The sequence below is a fragment of the Polypterus senegalus genome, chromosome 3 (assembly GCF_016835505.1).
Source record: "Polypterus senegalus isolate Bchr_013 chromosome 3, ASM1683550v1, whole genome shotgun sequence".
Taxonomy (NCBI): domain Eukaryota; kingdom Metazoa; phylum Chordata; class Cladistia; order Polypteriformes; family Polypteridae; genus Polypterus; species Polypterus senegalus.
The window spans coordinates 67,815,766-67,840,953 of record NC_053156.1 but is presented as its reverse complement, the minus strand read 5'-3'; the positions used below and the strand labels follow the sequence as shown (position 1 = coordinate 67,840,953).

At 37.4% G+C, this 25,188-nt stretch overlaps 1 protein-coding gene across 1 annotated transcript in view; it reads left to right on the top strand.

Moving 5' to 3' along the window:
* Positions 1-24,677, top strand: part of il20ra (interleukin 20 receptor, alpha) — a 37,536-nt gene extending 12,859 nt beyond the window's left edge. The window contains exons 2-7 of the mRNA XM_039747439.1: positions 7,849-7,981; positions 12,984-13,162; positions 17,496-17,668; positions 19,128-19,272; positions 21,160-21,299; positions 21,796-24,677. Of these exons, the coding sequence (XP_039603373.1) occupies positions 7,849-7,981; positions 12,984-13,162; positions 17,496-17,668; positions 19,128-19,272; positions 21,160-21,299; positions 21,796-22,545 (1,520 nt within the window). The 3' untranslated portion in view covers positions 22,546-24,677. The remainder of the gene's footprint in view (positions 1-7,848; positions 7,982-12,983; positions 13,163-17,495; positions 17,669-19,127; positions 19,273-21,159; positions 21,300-21,795) is intronic.
* The last annotated feature ends 511 nt before the right edge of the window (positions 24,678-25,188 follow it).

Here is a 25,188-nt window from a genome sequence, read left to right as displayed (position 1 = left end):
ACAAGGCAGGAACAAACCCTGGATAGGGCACCAGTCCATCGCAGGGTGAACACATGCACCCACCCCAGCTATACACTAGGACCAATTTAATATCACCAATCCACCTAACCTGCATGCCTTTAGAGTGTAGGAGGAAACCGGAGCCCCTGGAGGAAACTCACACAGACATAGGGAGAACATGCAAACCCCATGCAGAGAGTATAAGGGATGCAAAACCCAGTCTTCTTACCATACCACCCATTATGTATACATAGTACAATGAAATTCACACTTGCATGTTTCCTCAGACAGTTGAAAACAATACAATTCAGATAAAGGAAAATAAATAAATGAAAATTATACTTAGCCTATGTACTGCCTATATACTATTATATACAATAAGTATATGCAAAGTTTATATATTTATTTGCATTATTTATTATGTTAGAGTTTTTAAATTCTTATTATTGACTCTTCTGCAGCTTTAACTATTTGTTGATTAGAATGGTCAGATACAGTTTACCTAAATGGAGTATGACAAGTAAGAGGGCTTTGCAACACCCTAATCACAGCCACAACTACACCAGTCCCGGGTGCAAACAAATTATTTATTGTGTTCAAATACCTCTCACAGGCTTCTCTGAAAGTTGCACAAATACAGTTACAGAAAGTTTTTTTCCTTCTCTAAACCACTCCTCCTCAGTGAGCTTCGTTCTCATCCACCCGACTCTGACTCAACTTAAGTAAGGAGGTGTGGCTTCCTTAATAGACCCGGGAGTACTTCTGGTGCAACAATATTGCATCCGGGAAGCATTTCCGAGTCAGACGGAACCACCCTAAAAAGGAAGAATCCTCCTCCCCACAGCTCCCTCTGGTGGATCCCAAGAGACCCAGCAGAGCTGCCTATTGAAGCTCCATTTCCCATGAAGCCCTGCAGGAGTGTAAATGGGAGACCCAACAGAGAGCTGCTGCCACCTGTTGGACTGGGGGGCACATTACTCCAGGAGGTGCTTTCATTCCATCCTTCCATTATAAAGGTGTCCTGACGGGGTAAGGAACAATATGTTTGAATTTTGCTTTGTAATTAAATATTCAGTTTCTAACACAAGCTGCCAAATATGTGAAGCCTATAAAGCTTCAGTTAGAGTAGGACAGGACTTAACTTTACCCTTTCATTACTGCTATAATAGTTAAGGTCTAAACCTTCACTCATTTTTTAAACCCATTTAATCCAAGTTCTTGACGGCATTTACCACAATAAAGAAACAAATGCCAGTCTGTTGTATGGTACACTCATGCACATATACAGTACATAATTTGTAGTTGCTAATTAGTTTAAACGGAAAGGAGTGAAGAAGATTTGATTATCTAGACAAAAACTCATGAAGGTAAGAGATCTGAACTTGAACTTTTAGAGAAAATTGACGCTTGGATCCTAAAAAATAATATACTGTACTATCCGAATCCCGTAGCATATGGCGGTGTAAGAATAGGAATGGAAAATGGTGAGAAAGGAATTCAGTATAACAAAGGCTTAGGAAACCACCGTCACAATATAACGAAAATAGCAAGGAGCAAAACCAATGTCAATGGTCGGGAGAGTACCTTCCTGTAGCAGGCTACGGAAAACATAGACATATATAGATAGATGCCGCATTCACTGTGTTGCCCAGTCGACACGATAAATCAGGGCGTCCGCCCTATTGCGAGTGGTAAAAGTGCCATTTAAACTAATACAGGTAGATGTGGAAACCGGGTTTTCTGATGAAAAAACAATAACGTTTTAAACAGTATCGTTTCCATACAACAGATTTTGGTGAATCGTTTACATGCAATTATTTATATCCATTTATAGACTAATAATGGCACTTATTAAATAGTTCCTCCCATATAAGTAACATTTCTCGGACTGCTTTCTTTCATCTCGAAACATTTCTAGACTTCGTCCTGTTCTTATGCAACACAGTACTAAAGTATTGGTTAATGCCCGAGTCACCTCATGTATAGATTACTGTAATGGTATTCTCTGTTATCCTACAAAAACGTATCCATCACTTACAATTTATTCAAAATTCTGCTGCCAGAATAATAGCCTGCTGTTCTAAATCCACTGAACATACTACAGTAAACCCTCGTTTATCACGGTTAATCCGTTCCAGACTCTACCGTGATAAATGTATTTCTGCAAAGTAGGATTCTTTATTTATAAATCTAATATTTTCGCAGAGCATAGAACACCTGTTTACGACCTTCTAAATACGTTTTTTAACATTATTAGAGCCCTCTAGACATGAAATAACACCCTTTAGTCAAAAGTTTAAACTGTGCTGCATGACAAGACAGAGATGACAGTTCTTTCACACAAAGAATGCAAACATATCTTTCTCTTCAAGGAGTGCACGTCAGGAGCAGAGAATGTCAGAGAAAGAGAGAGTCAGAGAGAGAGAAAAGCAAACAATCAAAAATCAATACGTGCTGTTGGGCTTTTAAGTATGTGAAGCACTGGTGGAGGAGGAAGAGGAGACGCTTGTTAACAAAAAATGCATCATCAATCGTTTGATAAAGCTGCCGCAAGAAAGAGAGAATCAAAAATTAATAGGTGCTGGTAGAGCTTTTAAGTATGCAAAGCACCGCGCGGGAAGCATATCGTATATCATTGAGGAGTTTTATTTAATACGTGCATGGCGTGCTCTGATTGGGTAGCTTCTCAGCCATCCGCCAATAGCGTCCCTTGTATGAAATCAACTGGGCAAACCAACTGAGGAAGCATGTACCATAAATTAAAGACCCATTGTCCGCAGAAATCTGCGAACCAGCGAAAAATCTGTGATATATATTTAGATATGCTTACATTTAAAATCCGCGATGGAGTGAAGCTGCGAAAGTCGAAGAGCGATATAGCGAGGAATCACTATACACCTATTGTCTCTCAACTTCACTGGCTCCCTGTTAATTACAGAATACAATACTAAATACCGCTCTTAACATTTCAAGCTGTACACAACCTCACTGATCTCCTACAGACTGACACACCTCTCGCTCACTCAGATTCTCATCTGCAGCTGTACTTTCTGTACCACACATCAAACTCTGTGCTATGGGAGCTTGAGCGTCTCTCATAGTGCTTCTCAACTCGGGAATTCTCTTCTCTCTCATATACATCAGCCCGATTCAATAACACATTTTAAAACTACCTTCAAAACTTATCTTTTCAAACTGGCATACCAATTGTGAATTTTGCACTGTTACTGCCAGTTATCTTTGTTTGTTTGCTAATTATTGCTGTTTGATCGAAAGTGACAGTGGATGCGGATATAGGATTAGAGATGGCGGGCGGGGCTCGGTCGTGTGTATCCCGTGGTCTTAGAGTTGGTGGGCAGGGCTCTGTGAGTTGGCGGGCATGGCTCTCTGTCTTGCCTGCACTCTCTGTCTTGCTTGCCCTTAATTAGAGTTGGCGGGCATATCTCTCTGTCTTGCGTGTGCTCTCTGTCTTGCTTGCCCTTAGTTAGAGTTGGCAGGCGGGGCTCTGTTGATTGTATCTCATTGTCTTAGAGTTGGCGGTCGGGGCTGTGTCTTGCTTGCGCTCACTGTCTTGCGTGCCCTCAGTGTCTTGCTTCCGCTCAGTGTCTTGCGTGCCCTTAGTGAATTATATACACTGTAGATACTGTTTACAACTGTTTCGCTTAAGTTGTGGTCCTTAATCAATGGTAAAATTATGAAGGCCAATTTTGTAATTATAGTTGGAGATAATCCATCTAGTACAGTATTTAATTTACAGAATGCTCTGTCATTGTGAACTTAAGTGATTATATTATAGATTAAAGAGAGAACTTTAACTTTCCATAACTTTGCCATATTTAGTGTAGATTTATTAGCCAAAATTAATTTTTCCCCAAACACTATCATTTAACCCCCTGCCAAATCTGATATTTCTTCCATATCTATTCAACAGAGTTTCTTTATGAACTAACACACCAATCCCTCTAGTCATCTTGTTATAGTTAGAGTGAAAAACCAGACCAACCCAATCTTTTTTCAGCTGTGCTTCATATTTACTATTCAACTGGATCTCTTTCACAACGGCTGTTTTGGTTGAACTAAGATATGATGCCAACTCATTTTATTCATGCTCCAGATCTTTAACTTTCCAGCTTATAAAATGAAATGATTTTACTCATATTTTCATGTATTTTTGGCATTTTAGAATTACATTTTCTTTACAAAAGAGGAAAATGTTTCTTTTTTCTGCTGATTTGGCTTAAATGAATGAAAATAATAAAACATGTCTTGCAAGCACTGACAACACTAAACAGATGTCCAGATGTTAAATCAGTTGAATAAGACTTCCTCTCTCTCTTCCAGCCTTTTGTATTTTAACAAACTCCACATCTTTTTAAACTTAATTGGGTCATTAAGTCAGGGACTGAGGTCTAGAATCAGGCTTCTCATCTGAAATAAGTACTATAATTTCAAAAGATAACTGAATTATCACCCTGCCTTTAATAGTATTTAGATACCATGTTCCTCAAAACAAACGAAAAGGTGTCCATGCCCAAAATCCTATATCAGATATCTGTAAGGCTTTCTTGAAAATAAAATTGAGAAAGTACTACTTTCAGTCATTTCACTAGATCAGACCAGGGTTGTCAAATGCAAACATTCATTTTCAAACTTGCAGAATATTTTTAACGTAATATAAACTTCATCCTAATTTGGATTCCCTGAGCCTCTTCGTTTGGACTGTGAAAAGACATTTGAATCTATAGTAATAAAAGGCAAAGGCCTCACTGACTCACTGACTGACTGACTGATTGACTCACCCACTCATCACTAATTCTCCAACTTCCCGTGTAGGTAGAAGGATGAAATTTGGCAGGCCTCATTCCTTACAGTTTACTTACAAAAATTAAGCAGGTTTTATTTTGAAATTCTACTCGTAACGGTCGACAACGTCCGCCATGTTAAACTTTCTTATTTATGGCCCCATCTTCACGAAATTTAGTAGGCAGCTTCCCTGCGCTAACTGAAACCAATGTACATACATATTTTGGTGGTATGACGCCACTGTCGGCCGCCATATTGAACTTTCCGACGGTCTTTGTTACCTATGGGCCCATCTTCAAGAAATTTGATACGGGGGTTCCCAATGCTAACTGAATTCTACTTACTTACATATATACGTCCATAGCCTGCAGCTTGGTCGCCGTGTGAGGCGGCGTTGGGTCCCCCTTCCCCACGCCTCCCACGTTGTTGGCTGCCTGCCTATATAAGGCCGTTAGTCGCTCTGGTCTCTTCATTCCCTTCCTTGCTTCGTCACGGTATTCACGTCTCCCTGCTAATAACTGCAGCCTTTTTATTTAATCCACGGCTTCTCTGCTGTTTTATTGTTCATTTATTACAATTATAGTTATTGTATAGGTATTTTAGACTTAGTTTACATTGTTCAGGTACCCATTTCCTTTATCGTTACAATTGTACCCCCATTAACATGTTTATTGAGGTGATCACCATCGATCAAAGAACTGTCACTTACCGAGTGGTTTCCATGCCTTTTCCATTCTCTGTGTTACATATTGCACAGCCATATCAGGCTCACTCTTGATATCTGGAGGAACATTGTGTCTTATGTATTGAATGACTGGGACAGGTTCAAGGTGTGGACTGATGACGGTACAGGAGATAATTATACTACACAGGAGCACTATAAGAGTGAAATGCTTAGGCCCTTCACCTGTGGTTCTGCATGTCAGTTGATGGCTGCAGCTGAATTGTTCGGTTGTCTCTTTCAAGTGTACCGAAATGGCCAAATATTTTACACCTTTCGACAACCGCCAATGCCTCTTAAACATCTTAGATTGACAGGTGACGATTTCAGTAGTAGACACTTTGATGTTTATGAATGTTTAAACTCTCAAAAGCTAGATGTGAAGTTATCGATGAAACCGGTTGTATGCTTACAACGCTTGACAGATGTCGAATGTCACTTCAACACAACAAGTCCTGCAAATACTAACGTAATTGAAACAAACCATGAAACTCAAACAGATTATGACAGCAGCAATCCAAGCTATGAGATTTGAGACAAGATTACTGTTCACATGGCCAACTGTACGTTGCATGCTCAAGAGTAAGCTCAGCGCACAGCTTGATCATATTACAACCGGAGGGCTGAACTGACAATGTGGCATACAAAGAGATCCTTAACAAATAATTATTGGTATATTTTCCCTCAGTTTAAAAAGGTTTACTTTTCTTCTTAATAAAAATTTTAAGGCAGTACTTTGCCGCTGCGGAGCGCGGGTATTTTGCTAGTTTGTCAATAAGTGTGAACTTGTCACTTTATTTAAATTTGGTTTTGGTCATATTAAACACATGAATTAAAGTAGTATATTTTAAAACTGAAGCCTAATTTTGCATAAATAATATAAAATGTGCATACTTCACTCTAAGATATGGCATTCAAAAATTATCCAATTTTTAGGTGCATTTGCATATAATATTCAAAGCACCTGCCATGTTAGCCATGTCTGTATGGAAAAAGATTTGTCTTCTCAGTGGACTGATTTTGTCAGAGCAGATCAATTTTTATTGAGCTACCTTGAAGACAGCACACCCCTACACATTTTTGAAATCTGAAACACTGAAAAGTATTGGAGAATTTCAAAACAGGTCAGTCTTAGAACAGAGAAACATTCTGCATGACTTCAACTACGATTTAGTTTACTGTTTATAATTTACCTAGAGATTGGCTACTTCAATTTGTATATTTTTTCTTTACTTATTTGACAGCGGCTCTCAATATTAAAATACTGAAACTCATGCAGCTTTTTATTCTGAAGCAAGTACACCTCATTGCAGGACACGGGACGAGGTGGGGTAAGATGTAGGTGAGGTTTGATGACTGAGTATTACCATACAGTATAAGAAAGCTGTGATATCAGATGTATTTATTCAGTTCACTAATAATGATATTCTTTATTCAATATAGTAGTAATGATTATGTTTATATATTCATTACTGTTCAAGAGAAGTACCATCACTTACTGCACCTGAATGCAGATGAAGGCCTCATTAAATGCTAACAAATGTACAAATGATGTTTATATATATTGTTATCTGGCTTCTGCCTCTGCCTCTGCCTCATCCCAGGCTTATCTGTGTATCTTGCACACAACCATCCCACAGTAGCCTACTTCATCTTCCTGAAATTAAGTAACAAGATGTTCATATACATAAAAGTAAAAATTAAAAGCAATTTAACTTATACTTAACTTACTTGCTGTCTTGCTCTGTTTACGACATAAAAGATCAAAACCAGCTAAAAAAGGAACTTCGGCTCAATTGAACTGGCACATAAACCACTAATTGGGGTTTACAGAGGCAAAAGATAATCATTTTGGTTTGCTTCTGCTTTAGGCACATTGAGAATCATAGTTAAGAAAATGTTATTCTATATTTAGTAAATAAATATTTGATTCCACTTCTCTGCTTACTTTGAACTCTTTGTAAATTATCTGGGGTTTAGAGATAAGGGAAGGGAGGAAGTATTTTAACCATAGGTACAGTTAATCCTGGTTCATCGTTTGTGGACACAAGTGGAGCTGTGAACTACTGTACAGCTGCATCTCCATGACAGCCTGGTAAGTGTAACTTTATAGGGCTAGAATCAATGGTTTGGTATACTCATATCTACATAGAAAGTCCTAAGATGAGGTTAAGATCACCATTGGACCCTTCCAAAATAGAAAATTGTCTTTAGCGCCAAAATTAAAAAAAAAAATTAGTTGACAGAAAACATTGAATCACAGGTGTAGTAAGACAGTAAGCAGTACGTAATATTAATGCCCTATTTCTGGTCTTTCATTTCAGATATAATCTGCTTCGGAATGATACCTAAACCATGTAATGTCTCCTTTTATTCACTGAACATGAGAAACATTTTGGTGTGGCATCCAGGAGAAGGAGTCACTGAAAAACTGAACTACACTGTACAGTACTTAACGTAAGGGTCTTTAAAAGTAATTTAATTTTTTCAAGGGTCTGTTTAATATATATGTGAATAAATATATGTAGTAGATACTTGCTGTACTTTACAAAAAAAAAAACAATATTTCAGAAAGTGACAGACGTAACCATCCTGCAGTTGAAATGTTATAAGTTTCAAAAGATTAAGTGAAAATTTAAAAGGAGTTTATCAGCTAAGGAGGACTATGCTGGTTATACAGTTGGTTATTTTTTATAGAATTGTTCATATACTTTGTATTAAATGATCCTTCAAATAAGATTCTTCCATAAATAAACCGTTTAAATCATGTATTTAAGACATTATGATTTAAGTCGATCAAAGATTTATGTATTTCCTTTCTCCTTTAGGAGAATATAAATACAATTTTTAATCAGGCAGTACTTAAAAAATAAGTATTGGAGAATAGTATAGAGTATAGAGAAATGGCAAACTGCAGTGCATTTGGTTGGGAACTTGTTGGTTGAGGATCCACATTGCTCTACTATTCTTATTTCTTAATTTTTCACTTTTCTGATTCCTCTTCTTTTGGTCCCACTTTATCTGTTGGGTCTCCCTTTCTCACTAGTTTGCACAAGCATCTATAATCTTTAATCCTTCAGGGCTGTTAAAGTTGATGCATTAGTTAGGTCAGGTTGGGGAGTATGCACTGGTACAGTGCTTTGCTGCACCCACCACACGACGAAACAGCTCAGGATCCTGGTTGGCACCCCCCAGGCTGACATGCGGTCTATTCCCACCCCCCAGAAATGACCTTCTGTCAGCTGCAGTCAGATGCTATTTGGGCATCCCCTTGGCCAAGTCCAACCCTCAGGTCCTCAGCAATGAGGATCCTGCAAGCCGGATCACCCTTGGGGAATCACGCAACATGGCTGTAGTGCCACTCCCAAACAATGCAGGTAATGTGCCTCATTTGGGACTCCATGAGCAACTGCTTGGTCAATGCAAAATCAAACCAGGGGTACCCATGGATTCTCCGATGAGACACAGCACCAGGACTCTAAAAACATGGACTTTCGTCCTTTTGTAAAGATATTGGGAGCGCCACACACCCCTTTCCAGCGACCTCATGATACTCCATGCTTTCCCAATCTATCTACTGACTTCATAGAAAGTGTTGCCAGAGACATAAATGTTGTTGCCAAGGTAAGTAAACATCTCGACAAGATCGACATTCTCTCTGCAGACAGACACAACTGCTAATGGCTGGATTTTTATCCGGAACATTCGCAAGCACAAACACTCAGACTCTCTTGAGAGCCCCATTCAGAGCATCCATTGACTATGCGAAAAACACAGCATCATCAAAGTCAAGATCAGTAAATCTTTCTTCATCAACAGATGCCCCACAGTTGCTGGACCCCACAACCCTGCCCAACATCCACTCTATGCATGCATTGAACAAGGTTGTAGCAAGAACACACTCTTGATGAACACCAGAATCAGCTAGGAAAAATGCAGAAGTTCTGCCTCCATTCTACACAGCACTCACCGTACCAGTGTACGGGCCAAGCATGATATCCACCAACTCCAGGGGATCCTACAAAGTCGCAGGATGTCCCACAGGTCAGCTCAATCAACTGAGCTACTCTCACGGAGAGCAGAAAGGAGTCCTGTTTGATGGATCGGAGCTGCATGAAGTTTTTACCATGGCTAGAGTGCCAATCCTGTTACCAACCCCCAGTTTTCCCTGAAAGTTGGAGGACCACTTCCAGAGCTGGAAGCAGTTTAACGTCATACCCAGGACAATGCATTAAAGTGTGCAATTAATTTTCATATCTATATAATGGTTTAGTTAGAATTAATTTGCATGCCACTAATTAAATATCCTGTACATTCATGCATCCTTTGCTTGCTTACTACAGCAAGAGGTTATCTTGGCAACACTTGGATCTTCTGTACTTTTAAGAAATGTCTGTGTTAATAGTTTTTTTTTTAATCTTGCCTTCTTAGCCAGCTGAATTTAGCTTAATATACTTTTGTACTGAATGTACTTTTTTCTGTGCATTCTCATTTCTACTAATGTTCATTCTTCTAGTAAAGACTGAGGTTTTAATATTAAAAATACACCATCTTGAATGTCTAGTGTTACACCACTTACAACTGCTGTAAAGGGAGATTAAAATCTTTTTAATACTGAGTCTTTAGAAAAACTGCTTTTTCATCTGAAGTAGATTTTATAAAATTTTACTACTTTTTTCAGAAGATATGTAATAATAAGTAGATCTTTCTGTTATTTAAGAAAAAAAATATTTATATTGTGTGAAAATCATAGAGATAAATAAATTACAGTGTACTTACTGTATGTCTAAAAAAATTATGAAGGGAACAAATAGTCTTTAAAAAGTCTTTAAAAACAGTTCTTTAAAAGTGTTCCTATGATGCTCACATAATGTATGTAGAAATGCAAAAAATATGGCATCAGTACCTACAAAATCATTGTTGCATATGTTTGTTATCTATCCATCCATTTTATATCCCCGTTATCTAGTTTAAGGTTACAGGTAGCCAGTGTTAACTGACAACACTGGGAGCTGGGTGAAGAACAACCCTGGATGGGAAGCCAGCAAAATATCATGGCATATACACACAAACAACAGCCATACACACTCTCTCTCACTCACATACAAAGAATTGTGGATCTGCTGTTGTATCCAGTGCCTCCTCCTGTGTATATTTCACTAGTTTGTTGATAATTGTTTGCTCTCTTAATAACAAAGAAATTGAAGTCTTTGGTAGTCTTCTTTTCAGACTGAGAGACCTATTTTTGAGAGAGAATGTATTGACAGAGCACATGCGGCTGCTGTGTCTTCCTCATCCTAGTTTAATCAGAAATGATGTTCAGGGTGGCTTCTTTTTAATATTCATATTAAGGTCACATATGGTTATTAGGGCTTTTTCCTAGACTGCTGTGCCACACTTTAACTGTAACTAAGAGCAGAGGGTCCAAGCACTGCTGACAAGAACATTATCTAATTATATCATTTTCAGACTTTTGGAAAGCTTTTGGACCATGGTCACAGTTCAGAGTTTCTCATTGGTCAATTTACATAGTGTTGGTGATGTATAAGTTTATACCCCTGCTCATTTCTTAAATTAATATTTTAATTAATACTGTTTGATTACATTTTACCAATGCAAAGTGATCAGATTCATTGTTCAAATTTTGCTGACCAAGAAAAAAGATACTAGTCCAGAATTTTACATAAATAAGGGCTATATCACCATTGTGTTTAGATGTGTGTTAAATTTCCAATCATAGAATTAAGTAAATGAACAATAGCCCATTTCTACGTGGTTTGTAGTCACTGTTATTAACAGATATTGTCAACTATACTGTATAGTTTTTTATTAACAAAATACACTCTTGAACAGAAGAGTGGGTCACATTGCAGTGTTGGAATTGACACTTTTTCTTAATTCCGTATTAAAACAAATCACTAGCTGACTTTGCTAGACTGTCTTAAGTTTAGCGAGGGGGCGTCCGTCCTGGTTTTGTTGGGAGCCACGGGTCGAGGGCATGGAAGCCCTACCCTGTAGGGGCCTGTGGTTGCCGGCAGGCGGCGCCCCGATGCCGGTTTACCCCGTACAGTCGCTGGCCGGAGCTGGAGCCCGGCCGGGACGCCTTGGAGGAGCGAGAGGAGGGCTTGTGCCTCCTCCACACCGCGAGGCGTCCGTCCTGGTTCTGTTGGGACCACGGGTCAAGGCGTGGAAGCCCAGCCCTGTAGGGGCCGTGGTCACCGCCAGGCGGCGCTCCGATGCCGGTTTACCCGTCACGGTCAGCGGCTGGGGCTGGAGCCGGCCGGGGCGCTGGAGGACAAGAGGAGGCGAGTGCCTCCTCCAGGCGGAGTGGGGCGTCCGTCCTGGTTAGGCAGGGGCCGGGTACAGGGCATGGAAGCCCAGCCCTGCAGGGACCGTGGCCACCGCCAGGCGGCGCCCCAGTGCCTAATTATCCCGGGAGCCCGGTACTTCCGCCACACCAGGAAGTGCCGGGGGGAAGACTTTATGTGGGGCCCGGAGAGCTGCCAGGAAGGCAGCCGACACTTCCGCCACGCTGGGGCGTGGCCAAGGAGCAGATGCCGGAAACACCTGGGGCTCATCCGGGGGCGTTATATAAGGGGCCGCCTCCCTCCAGTGAGTGGTGGAAGTCGGGAGGAAGCGGACTGAGCAGAAGGAAGGACTGGAGGCGGCCAGGAAGGCACAAAGGACTGTGGGCCTGGACTTTGGGGAATTCGGTGCGAGAAGGCACTGGGGGTGCACGTGAGCAAAGACATTGTATATATTGTACATAATAAACAGTGTGTGGAGTAAAATATGTCGTCCGTCTGTCTGTGCTGGGGCCAGCGTTTACATCAGGTATCAGAAATAGCTCAGAAAGAGTCAATTAAACAGTTTGGAAAAATGAATCCAACAATGTATTTACCATACCATTTTTTAAGCCTGCTTAATCCTGAGGACCAGTTTAGCATCATCAATCCACATAAACTACATGTCTTTGGACTGTAGGAGAAAACAAACATGGAAATGGGGAGAAACTTCCAGGGGGAGGACCTGGGCTGTGAGCCCAGGTCTCCATACTACAAGGCAGCACCACTGCCACTGTGCAATATTAATGCCCCACAAATGTATTTCATTACAGTAAAACAAACTAAATAGTAAAATGTCAGAAAAGAATGGTACAGAGCAGCAAAGAAAATTCAGACAGATGTAAAACTACTGCATATTTTATCAGAATGTTGACAATAAAACATATATTTTTCATTTTTTGTTTACAAGATATCTCCTTTATACTGTATATGCTGCTAACTCAATGAGGTAGCATATGTTGCAACAGGCAGTTTAGTTACAATAAATTGCAAGTGCTAACTAAATTTTCTATAACTCCCAGTCATAGCTACCTTGTAACTTAAGTTAATTTAAAAGGTCTGATTTCTTTTTATTTCAACCATTTAGTAGTGATTTATGTTATGTTTCCTCATAGGTATGGAAAAAAAACAAATGAATATGTGAGACATTGTATAAACATTGCCAGTCTGTCATGTGATCTCTCAGAAGAGACCAGGAATCCTGATAGTGCATATTATGGACGCGTAAAGGCCAGCTTAGGAGATAACTCATCAGAATGGGCATATACAAGAAAATTCAGACCCAAGTATGATAGTAAGTGTCATCAACCTTATTTAGAATATAATTTGGATTTGAATTATTTTTATTTCTGTCAATTGTAATTTATAATGTCTTTAATGGTTTTTCATGCCCTTTTATTGTGACATGTAATTGAATTGACCAAATTAGAGGTTTTTTGTTTCTAAATGATATTTACAGTATAGTTTTTATAGGGCAATGTGTAATAGGAGACAGTGCTGTTGGAGTTAGGAAATAAATATGTTAAAGAGGTAAAGCTAATTTATTTTGTATTTTGTCAAAGAAACAAATTTTAAGTAAAACCCCTTTCTGTTATAATAAACTTCATCATTTCTGAGAATTCATGCTTCTCATTTCTGCAGTAGCCTAAGAGGTGATCTCACCACAAAATGTTTGTAGCTAAACCAAGAAGGTGATGCAAAGAGTAGAGCAAAGTGATCTAGCATGCTTCAATTAACAAATGAGCCTAGTGTTCCTCACTGTTTTAACCATTACTAAAAGTGTGTGTTTGTATCCACTTGAATAAACGTAGGTATCTGATAACAATGATAAATAAGTTTTCTTCAGTCATAGAGTTAAATATAAAGTCATATCATTGGCATTAGAAATAAACCTAAAGAGATGGTTTATTTGTAAAATGTTATTTATTTAATCAATTAGAAAATGTTCTCTACTACTATGTTCCATCTGCCTACAGCACACATTAAGCGTATTGAAAGAAATGCATTAACTACCAAATTTTAATGGTATAGTTGAAAAGTGCTGAATGGAAATAGTAGAGATAGGAATAGAAAGAAAGGTCCATTGTTCAGGTAGGAGTAGAAGGAAACAGTGGGAAAAGGTACAAAAGCAAAAGGTTCTATGTACCCCTTTAATTTCAAACATGTTTTCTAAACCTGTCCAGCTGCTGTAAAGGATTAAAAATCTGCATACCCTAATTTACTGTTAGTTAATCTTTTGTTGATTTATTAGTTAAAATTAAAATAAACTATGTCAGTGTTTTTTCAACTGTAATAAGATCTTATAATCAACAATATTTACTGATCATTTCTAAGAACAAATTTAAAAAATTTTTAGTGCCTTGGTTACATAAGTCAGCAAACTATAGTATAGTATATTATAGCATAGTTCTTAAATGTCTTGCATTTGTAATGTATTTATGATACATGTGTACTATTTGTCTTTGCAAAGGGGAAACGTTATTTCCTGCCACTGGGATCCAAAGCTTGTCCTAACAGCATTAGTCTCAATGCAGAAAATGATCATGTGCGGAAAGACTCTCCTTGCAGGACACATTATTTCACACACAGTCGTGCTAACTCATACCCGGCTAATTTAGTGTTGCCAGTTAAGCTAACATTTGCACTTTTGAGTGGTGGAATGAAACCAGAGTTCCCAAAGAAATCCCACACGAACATTAGGAGAAATAAGTTTCACAGATATTGTAACAATGATTCTTAAGAAAATATGAGTTTGTTCCTAATTGTTCAGGAAGTTTTAAATATTGATAACTTTCAGACTACATTTTTTTACTTCCCATGCTGTTTTCATAAAAAGAGAAAACTTTTTCACACACAATGATTATTTAACTCTGCATGTAATGCCCGAGAGTGTTAATGAATATAAAACAGTAATTTTAATTGGTAGTCATACCTTTGAGCTGTAGTTCTGTTTTGTATTACTTAAGTAAAGACACATTCTTTTTTATAATTATGATTTGTCTTTTATCAGTGCGGATCTTATAAACAGAAGGATCTTATAAACACAAGGACTAGATTTGTTGCACTTATGTACCCAAAGTACTTTAAACTAAATTATGTATATTATCCCAAAGACAAGATACATCAGACTACATACCTTGTCTGTGTGAGTCATTTGAGTAGGGTGTGACTTTCTGAATCACACAAATGTGTTTAATGCACACGTCTTGGGCTGATCAGGGGCTAAACTAGAAAGTTGTGCTTCCAGTGAGAAAGACCCCTACTGTGCACCCTGTAGAAGTTTGTAAGAACAGGTTGAGAAATGTAAGGTGCCCTCAGACATTTTGAGGAAGTAGATTCATTGGTGAGCCTTTTTGACCAGAAATAACATGTGCTATACCCACTTTAGTTTTGTCAGCTCATTCCTAGAAATTTAAAGCTGCTCACTCTTTCAACAGCATCTGTAGGTGCAGAAGTCAGTTTGTCATCCTGGCCCCACTGAGTCAACAGATAGTCATCTTCTCTACACGATAAACTCTCTAGGGCAGTAGTGGCAAGCTCTGATCCTGCAGGGCCACAGTGGCTGTTGTTTTTCACTCTAGCCTGTTTCTTAATTAGTAACCAATTACTGCAGCTAATAGAACATAATGTACTTCCTTTGCCCAGATTTTAATTGACTTGCTTTTTAAGATTATGAATGTTTGTTTCATTTTTCTTTAACCTGCAACTAAACAATAATGATTAGTGTTGATCAGTGAATTTTGCCAAAGCGTTATTTACAGCAAATTTGCTGCGTTCCGGTTCGCCCTTGTTTGTCGAATTATTTACAGATAATTCAGCCAGTTTAGGAGAATTTTTGTTAATACCAGTGCCCCATAATGCTTTGCGAGGCCAGTGCGACGTCCTCCAGTGCTGTAACAGTCAACATTAATGGGTATATAATCCTGATCATTTGGATTACAGACTCTGTGGGAGGAGTTACCTATACTTGTTGCCAAATGTGCAGGTCGATCTTCGAGTTCCACATCAACATAAGAGAATGAGGTGTGTGTCCTATGCATGCATAATAATTAACCACTTGGCACGGCAAGAGTGAAAACAAAACTTGAAGGTGCCTGACATAACAGAGCAGATTCTAAGAAATAATAATAACAAAACATTTATTACTATTTATAAGGCGTGTCTATCGTTTTGATAGAATAAAAAATGTGAAGCATCAGCACAGACAGTCTAGACAGCCTTCAGCTTGACTTCAAAAAATAGAACGAGGCAGCAGTTTGAATCATGACACACCACTTTGAATTTTCTGCCTTTAAAAGACCTAAATATTTTTCTGACTTTTGACTATGATTTCAACATTTCTGTCTCGTTTTGATGAAATATTTGATTGCACTTCTGAGACTGCATTCTTTCTTCTTATGGAGGCACGGTGGTGCAGTGGTTGGCACTTCTGCTGCACAGCTCAGGTCACCTTTTTGGCCACAATAATGAAACATACACAGCATAAATAACTAGTTCTAAAGTTGTAATGTATTATAACAAATAGTGTTAATGTGTGCCAATTACAAGTATCCAACGTGCTTGGCTAGACCGCTGCATAGAGTAGGTCCACATATATTTTTAGTTTCAGCTGATATCTTTGAATTGCCAGCCTCACAGCACAGATCATCTTTCTGATGACAATAATTGGTTCAGTATAGTTGGCAGACGTTTCCCTAGTCCTCAGGAACTCTTTAAAGACGACTGTACCATTATAATCCAATCAAATCTAATTCATTTAGTCCTTCCCCATTGACATTAATGCAGTTTGCCAAATTCAAACAATATCGCAAATATTGCTGTGATTTTTGGAAAAACTAACTTGGCAATGTTTGTGCATCACTAATAACAAAGACATGCAAGCAGGCCAACAGATAACCAAATATCTTGTTCTCCTTTGCACACGTGTTCATCTTAATATATCCATCCATCCATCCATCCATTTTCTAACCCGCTGAATCCGAACACAGGGTCACGGGGGTCTGCTGGAGCCAATCCCAGGGCACAAGACAGGAACCAATCCTGGGCAGGGTGCCAACCCACCGCAGGACACACACAAACACATCCACACACCAAGGCCAGTTTAGAATTGCCAATCCACTTAAGTTAAGGTCTGAGATATATAAAGTTGCTTTGGTCTTCAAAATATTTTTATGGTTCTTTCAGAAATAAAAATCAAAATTCAGACGTGGCAGAGAGAGGAAAGCAACAATCCATAGAATTAGAATGTGTGCTTCATTAAAACACTATTTTGACTTATAATTAAGAAAATGGTTAAAGTGAAAAGAGTGAGTTTAACTGTCCCTGAAATAACTTGTCATCTATTGACTTGCTTTTCATCCAATTATTGTTTCATCTCAGATTCAAAACCTTCAAAAAGCAAATCATTTAAATTGAATGTAAAATAGGTATGTTCCATTACCATCAGGTATTGGTTACCAATGAAGACAGTGGCTGGATCAAAAACCTGTAGACACTGTGGCCCCACTGGATCTGACACCCATGCTTTATCATTTTTTTTAGAATTTTATCTGTGTGTTTTGCAGCTATTTTATGTTTATGTCTTGTATGTTAAGTATATTATATATTTTTTCTTCATATTCTATTAGCTTTATTTGGACCTCCAGCATTGGACCTGATTCCAGATAAAGAAGCAATTTTAATCATTATAAAAGATCCAGAAGATTGGCAAAACAACAGCAAAACTAAAAGGTCAATGGCTGATTACTATCCTTCATTGCAATACAACATTACTGTCTACAATGACAAGACACGTCGATCGGTAAGTAAAATGTGTTGTAAGAAATTCTTAAATCATATTTTTTGCCTTAACTACTGTAGTATATGACTGTATATAATGAGAATATAAAGAAATAAAGCAGCTTCCCTTGATCCATTGTGGGACTAAGCTTAATAAAAAAAATGGATGATGAATATGAATGATGTAGGAATGGTGGATTTAACTCTACATTGAAAAACATTTTACATTACATGCACTATTTCAGTTATTTCTATTTAATTTTTAAATAAGTGATATATACTCCTGTCCAGTTCATACTGAGTACCTATTTTCTAACACAGTGTGACCCCAAATTAAATGAAATTAAATTATCCTTTTTTAATTTGAATAAATTGTACAAACTTATGAAAACTAATGAAGAAAACAACATAAAATCACAAAAAAGAGTTTATCAATTAACAGCCAGCAATCAAGTGCTTCACTTTGTTTTCATTGCAATCATCTCTGCATATGGATTAATATCGGCTTAATTGCTGCATTGATAGTATGAAATTGAAATGTAACTTGGAACACTCAGATTAAAGTAGGAAAATCATTTTTTAAATAGTAATAACAACACATACTGTATAACAACATTTTAAAGGTCCTTCTCACATTGTGACTGACCTAGGATAGTTAGAACTTTGATTTTAAAGGTTGCATTTATATATTTATATTGTACATCTACTGTATATCTTTTTGTATACAGTATATTGCATAATGTTTTTGTGTTTTACTTTCAACATTATTTTATTGTTGCACTTTTTTGATATTTGTTATAATTGTCTAGCATGGTGGGGTTACAATAATAAGTGTGCATAATAAGAATGAATTTAAATGAAAAAGTAATATATTCTACTGTTTCCCATGTACACATTTTAAACAAATTCTTATGTTTATTTTTCATTTCATCAAAGATTTTATGATTTCTTTTTTACTTGGCAAAAACAAATTCACATTTTTAGATTTTGTACATTTTATGAAACTAATGCATTTTAAGATGCTTTTGCATATCAAAAGAATAAAAATAGTAACAGTCAGTCAGTCAGTCATTATCCAACCCGCTACATCCTAACACAGGGTCACGGGGTTCTGCTGGAGCCAGTCCAGCCAGCACAGGGTGAAAGGCAGGAACAAATCCCGGGCAGGGTGCCAGCCCACCGCAGGGCACACCCACACTCACACACCAAGCACACACTAGGGGCAATTTAGGATTGCCAATGCACCTAACCTGCATGTCTTTGCACTTGACTACAGCACAAATTTAAACAAATAACCAACTTTGATTGGGTTTTAAACACATACAAATCAGTGCTTTAAAAAATTTTATTCTTGTCATATGCTTTAAGTAAAGCTAGGATAAGCTTAGAAATAAGTCTAATTTAGGCATTTGGTATTTTATAGTTTTGGAAATTATTGTTAATAACAACTATTAACATTAACTTATCCTGATTTGTTTCAGTTCTTCTTTCTATTAAAAAATAATTCAATACGACTGTCCAGCTTACACAGTGGTACAAAATACTGTGTCTCTGCCAGCTCACATGTTCAGTTGTTTTCTAAATACAGTAACCTTTCAGATGAGGTTTGTGTAACCACACCACAAGGTAAGCAATTACCACCGTAACCTTTCACTTACTGTTTTTAAGGGCTTTTAAAAATATAGATTTGTTATGGAAAAAGCAAAACATATTGGATGTGTGCCTTGCATATTTTTGTCTTTTCTAGTAATTACATAGTCAATTACTGTATAAAATCAATCTCTTACGCAGAAGATTATTTCAAGACATATTCATTCCTAGATTTCTTTGACACTTTTATTATTACTGCTTATGTGAAATCAAACCTTTTTTACCAAAAACAATTTTAAAAAAAAAACACCTGTTTAGAGGCAAAACAATGCCAGGCTTTAAAAATAAATATTTTATACCAATAATGAAATGGGAGAACAGACTCAGGTTGAGAGCACGTACTGATTACAGCTGAAGTGCCAATCCCTGTAGGTTGGAGGACCTGCTTGCAGGGCTGGATGCAGATTAACGTCATACCCAGGACTGAGCAATTGCAGGTTAAGGGCCTTGCTCAGAGGCCTAACGGAGTAGAGTCACTTCAGGCATTTAAGGATTCGAACCGGCAACCTTCCGATTGCTGACACAGATCCCTAGCCTCAGAGGTACCACTCCACCCTAAACAGAGTCAAGTCTGATTTAATTACAGTTATGAATGAAAGAATATTATTTCCAGAAGTACTTCAGGGAGAAATGTTGGGATAACATATATAGTACATAACTTTGAGAATCTGGGTTATCTCACACGATGATTATTATGTTTGTGCAGCATAGAGAGATACATTTTATGGTGAAAGTTATGACTGATTTTAATGTTGGAATATATGTCTAAAACAGAGTAATTATATGAAATTCTCCTCACTGTGCAAGGTAAAATGTCATGTTATTGTCCACCATATTATCATCATCATTTTCATTCTGCTTTTTCTGGTGAGGATCACAGTAGCAAAAGCCTGAGCCTGGGCTAGGCAGGACTCCCTATCCCCTTCAGATTTTTTTGACCTTCCTGTGGAATACCCGGACGCTACCAAGACAGTAATACTGCTAGCATGCCCAATGTCTGTCCTTTGGAAAGTGTTCAGGAGGAATTCTACTAACTTCCTTCTTTCAATCTCAAGCTCCTTATTCATGGAGGATGAGCCTCATTTCGACTGCTTGTACCGGCAATATCATTACTTCTCAGACTTCATGAGGTTGGGGATGTAGACTGACCAGTAAATCAAGGGCTTTGTCTGTAGACGTGGCTACCACTTCTCCACCACAGTCTAGCATAATGTTCATGAAACTGCTACTGCTGCATTTATTCGTTGGTCAGTCTCATAATCACCTCTATCCTCACTTGTGAATTAGATCCCATGGTACTTAAGCTCCTCCACCCTGGGGCAGCTACTCACCTATTATCTGCATATCTCTACTGGGAGAGGACCACAACTTCAAATTTGGATGTGCTAGTGGTTATCCCGTCCACGTCACATTTAGCATCCCTGTACTGTAATTTCCAAACTCAATACTCCGTAAACGTTGTGTATCCGATAGAGGGGTTACACTCCTTTGGAATATGTTCTTAAAGTTTTGCAGCCTTACCAAACCCAACAAAAGTTGTACTAACCCCTCAACTACCACTTGGTCTTGGGCTTTTTCTGTATCCACAAACCCCATATAAACAGGTCTGGCAAACCAAAGCTCCAGATTTAATAACAGATTCAGAGAATGATCTAGATATGATAGAACAATGTTTTACTATCAGGCATGAGTATTCCCACTCAGAAAGAAAATGAAGATTGAAACAATTTTTAAATTAATATTTTACACATTAATATTTTTGATGTATACAGCATGAATATGAATAAAGTTTTAGATAAAGATAGTGATAAATGCCTGTTCTAATGTAAAATGAGTAACAGTGAAGATACTTTCTCATTTTAGATGCACTTTGGGGAACAATGATTTTCATCATTTATGCATGCATTTTGACCCCAATAATCATACTCTCACTCATTGCTGTTGGTGGATGCCTGATGTATCGTTATGTTTTTGGAAATAAGCAAGTGCAGCCTAATAACCTGGTAAGATGTTTACTACTTCAAAATAATGTTGAATTCTGCATTATAAAATTATGATATAAATATGTGGCAGCACTTTAATCATAGAAGAGGCACATGCCGTTGATTCTGTTTTTATTTTGTGTTTTGAGTTTCATGTGAAATTCTTCTAAGAAGCAACTCCTAGACTTATAATATTACAGTGACTGTTCAAAATGACACATAGCAGTAACATGAAAATGAAAAAAGCATACAAAATAAGTGTGTAAATGCTGTAAAAAAATTTTAAAAAGCACATTAATTTATTAATGAAAGCACTGATTAAATTTATCTTCAGTAACTGTAATCTTGCAAAATAAGCGTGAAAGGTAATGGTAAAGGCCTTGTTTGTGCATGTAAAGCCATTTCTAAAGCTACACACAAGTTAGATTGCCAACAACCTAAATCATTAATGTTTGAAAATATAATTTATATTATGCTACATAGTGTTAACTAACCTTAACTAACTTTCTCGTTATAGGTTCTACAACATCATTGTGAAACTCAGAAGGAAATTGTGCTTCTTCCATGTGATGATGTCGCTTTGAGTAAAATTGCTTTTTCTGCTATAAACTGGTCTTCCATTGACCCAGCTAGAAAAGGTCTTCAGACATTGGAGCAAGAACTGGAAAAAGTTATAAGCTATGCACCCCAGTTAACTGCATATTTGCCATCCCACAATCAATCCTCAAACGACCATGGGTCAGAATGCATCCTGAGTGATAACTGTGAATATGGAATAGTGACGTCAACTGAACAGCCATGTGGTGTGGATGAAGTAGAGAACATCGCTTGCCAGTCTCAGACAGGAATCTCTTTAAATACGTCCATTCCCCCTTTGGACTCTCAGATCAATGCACTGATAAAGCAACAAAATCAGAAAGCATGCAAATGTGCCTATGTAATGCAAACAGTGATAGTGACTTCCAAGAACAGTGATCAGAGCAAGCTGGTCCCAAGCTTAGACTTTAAAAACGAGGACGGACAAGGAGAAGACAGTAACATTTTTATTGACTGGGACTGTGAAATGCGTAGGCTAAATTTTCCTATACTTGAACATGAGGAAAATGAAGAACAGGAACTTCATCCCTGTGTCGTCCAGGAGGAAACAGAAAAACTTCTTTCAACAGTGTTTGTTAGACAGTGTTCAGAAGATATCATTAATAATGAAGATGTTTATTTAACTAAGTTAATATCAGACTGGGAGTTGAATGTGAACATGGACAGTTGATAGCTGTCTTTTGAACACTTGTGTCCCATTAAATGTCAGTTGTCTGGATGTAGCTTCACATCTGAAAAGGTTTCTGACACTTTTAAAACATTACCAGATACATTTTGGAGCCAGTAACGTACAGTTCTAGAATGACCAAAAGGTGGGTATTGAAAAGTACCAAAGACAAGCTGTTTATTCTGTTAATGGAAGTGATGTCATATTCCCTTTATGTAAGGATGACTGATCAACATTATTTTTTAATAACCGATTTTTCACAGTTATTTGTGATCTTAATGCTTCCTAATAAATCTCCACATTATATGTAATTCTCTAGCCTGTAATTTGGAAACCCTTGTTAAAGTATGTGGATGTATTCTGTTCTTAACAATCAAAAAAGAATTTCACTTTTCAGAAATGTAACTATTGAATTTCATAATTGCCTAAAGTTAGCCAAAGTCACTTGTCACAGTCAGAGACGTATAACATTTCTGCATTAAAAATTTCTTTAGCAATATGATTTATACATTATACCGAGTTCTTTGCATATCTGATATGCAAAGGCAGCATTAACATGAGATTGGGCCGTCTAACAACTTATTTTACACTAGACATTGATTCATTTAATTGGATTCAAAATTTAAAGCCAATTGTCTTATATTTAGTAAAAAGGGAAAAATAGTGAAGCCTGCTATCATGTGTCAACTGACTGAAGGACTACGTGAACTGTACAAAGGAAGCTGAGGAAGACGCATATTTCTTAAAAAAGGTCCTCATCATTTCAGTTAAGTGCTTTGATTTTCTTTGCATTTACTGTTCTTCAATTTGATCTCTTCTGTTGTCTGCTACAAGAACTATCAAAATACTTCTGACTTCAGAATGTTGTAGCCTGAAAACCTTTTAAGTACTTTCTTTAGAAACAGGTAGGGTTTCTAAAACAATAATAAGTTGAAATGTAAATGCCCACAGTGTACTTTGTTAGCCACACTTTAACAAACGAGTTGCTTTTATTTGAAATGTTATACTTGCCTTCATAGTCCCTTGGAAGATCTCGTTTTTTTAAGGTTTATTTTATACAGGAGTGACTTCATGCACATGGATGTATTATGGTAACAAAGCTCTCTTTTAAATATAGCAATTGCTAATTTTGTTTAACTTTCAACAGCATGCAGTTAGTTGTCTTTGTGGAAATGCAACCATTATGTGTATCATTCTCGTTGCCCTCAGGACCCCAGTGCAATGTGAAATAACGTCACTTTGAAAGAAAACCTGTACCTGCACAAATCCCAATATCACCGTTTTCCCAAAATCAAAACCAATGTTTAAGTTTTATATTTTGAACTAAAAATATATAATTAACAAATAATTTTTAAAGCCATTCTGACACCATTTGAAACAAAGAGCCTCATCCAAGCACTCGACTAGCCGAGACACGACAGATGTAATGAAGAGTGTACAGTATTTTAAACTGACAGTATCATCTTTATTTATAAATGAAGTATTTTCATGTTTCTTTATTCTCTTCTTAAATTAAAATGTTTTTGTGTGTGCTCTCCTTTTGCCTGGGCGAATGTTCTTCTGATTATTGGAGAATTTCATTTACCAGATGTTTATAGTCATCATAAGTGTGCTGGAAACTTTGCACATTAAACCGTTACTCTTCTAAATTGCGTTATAATGTTGTAAACATTGAAGAAAAGTACACGGTTTCTTCTGTAAGCTTAAAATGAATAATGGGAAATTTGCACACAGTGATGACTCTTATTGGTCAAGCTGTACAACGTAAAAGGTGTTATTTGCTTGTTATGACCTTGGTTTCTGTAAATTCTGCTTTCAGCACAAGAGGTGCTGACAGTCCGTTTAATTTGTTTACTAGAAAAATGTTGGGTTGCCATCGGTTTGTGGAGTTCTTTATTAATACCTGCAGTAAGCCAGTTTATAGTTTATAGTGCACTTTTTCTTAATTGCCATCTTCATAGTCAGAGTTAATAAAATATGCAAGAGTTATTTATATAAGCAATCTAATAAGAATACAAGGTATATACATGTATTTGCATTTTTAAGAAGAATTTCATTTTTATTTACAAAAGTGTTTTCCAACAAGACTGCATTGTTTTTAGAATATCTTTAACCATTTATTCAATAAATATTCGCTAACCTGTGTCTAATTGGTTATTCTCTTCATGAATACTGTACATCTTTCTTGTACTGTAAAGGCAAAATGAATTGTCCAAATTCCTGTGAGTGCCTGTAATCGCCTGTTTCCCGGATGTTGGTAGTTCTGTACTAAGAGTAGACGATGACAATGAGGACACAAAGAACAAAAAGTGGTGCAAAATGCTTAGTGTGTTTACTCCCCAAACCAAAGCAGCGTCCAATAAAAGTGCAGTGCGGGTTGTTCATTAAATGCCAAATCCATAAAAGCAAGCATCTTTGCAGGAGTGCAAATCGATAAATAAATTCATATGAATGTCTAACACACAGTCAGAATTAGGTTCCTTTTCTTCTGTATGTTCTCTCAGCCCCAGTACATCTCGTTTTCCCATCTTCCCTGCTCACTTTCTGTGTCTTTTCTGCAGGTGTGGGCAAGCACAGTCATCCATTACTGACTTTCATCCTAGTCACCTCACCCAGTACCAGCTGGGATGCCCAAAGCTCAGCCCT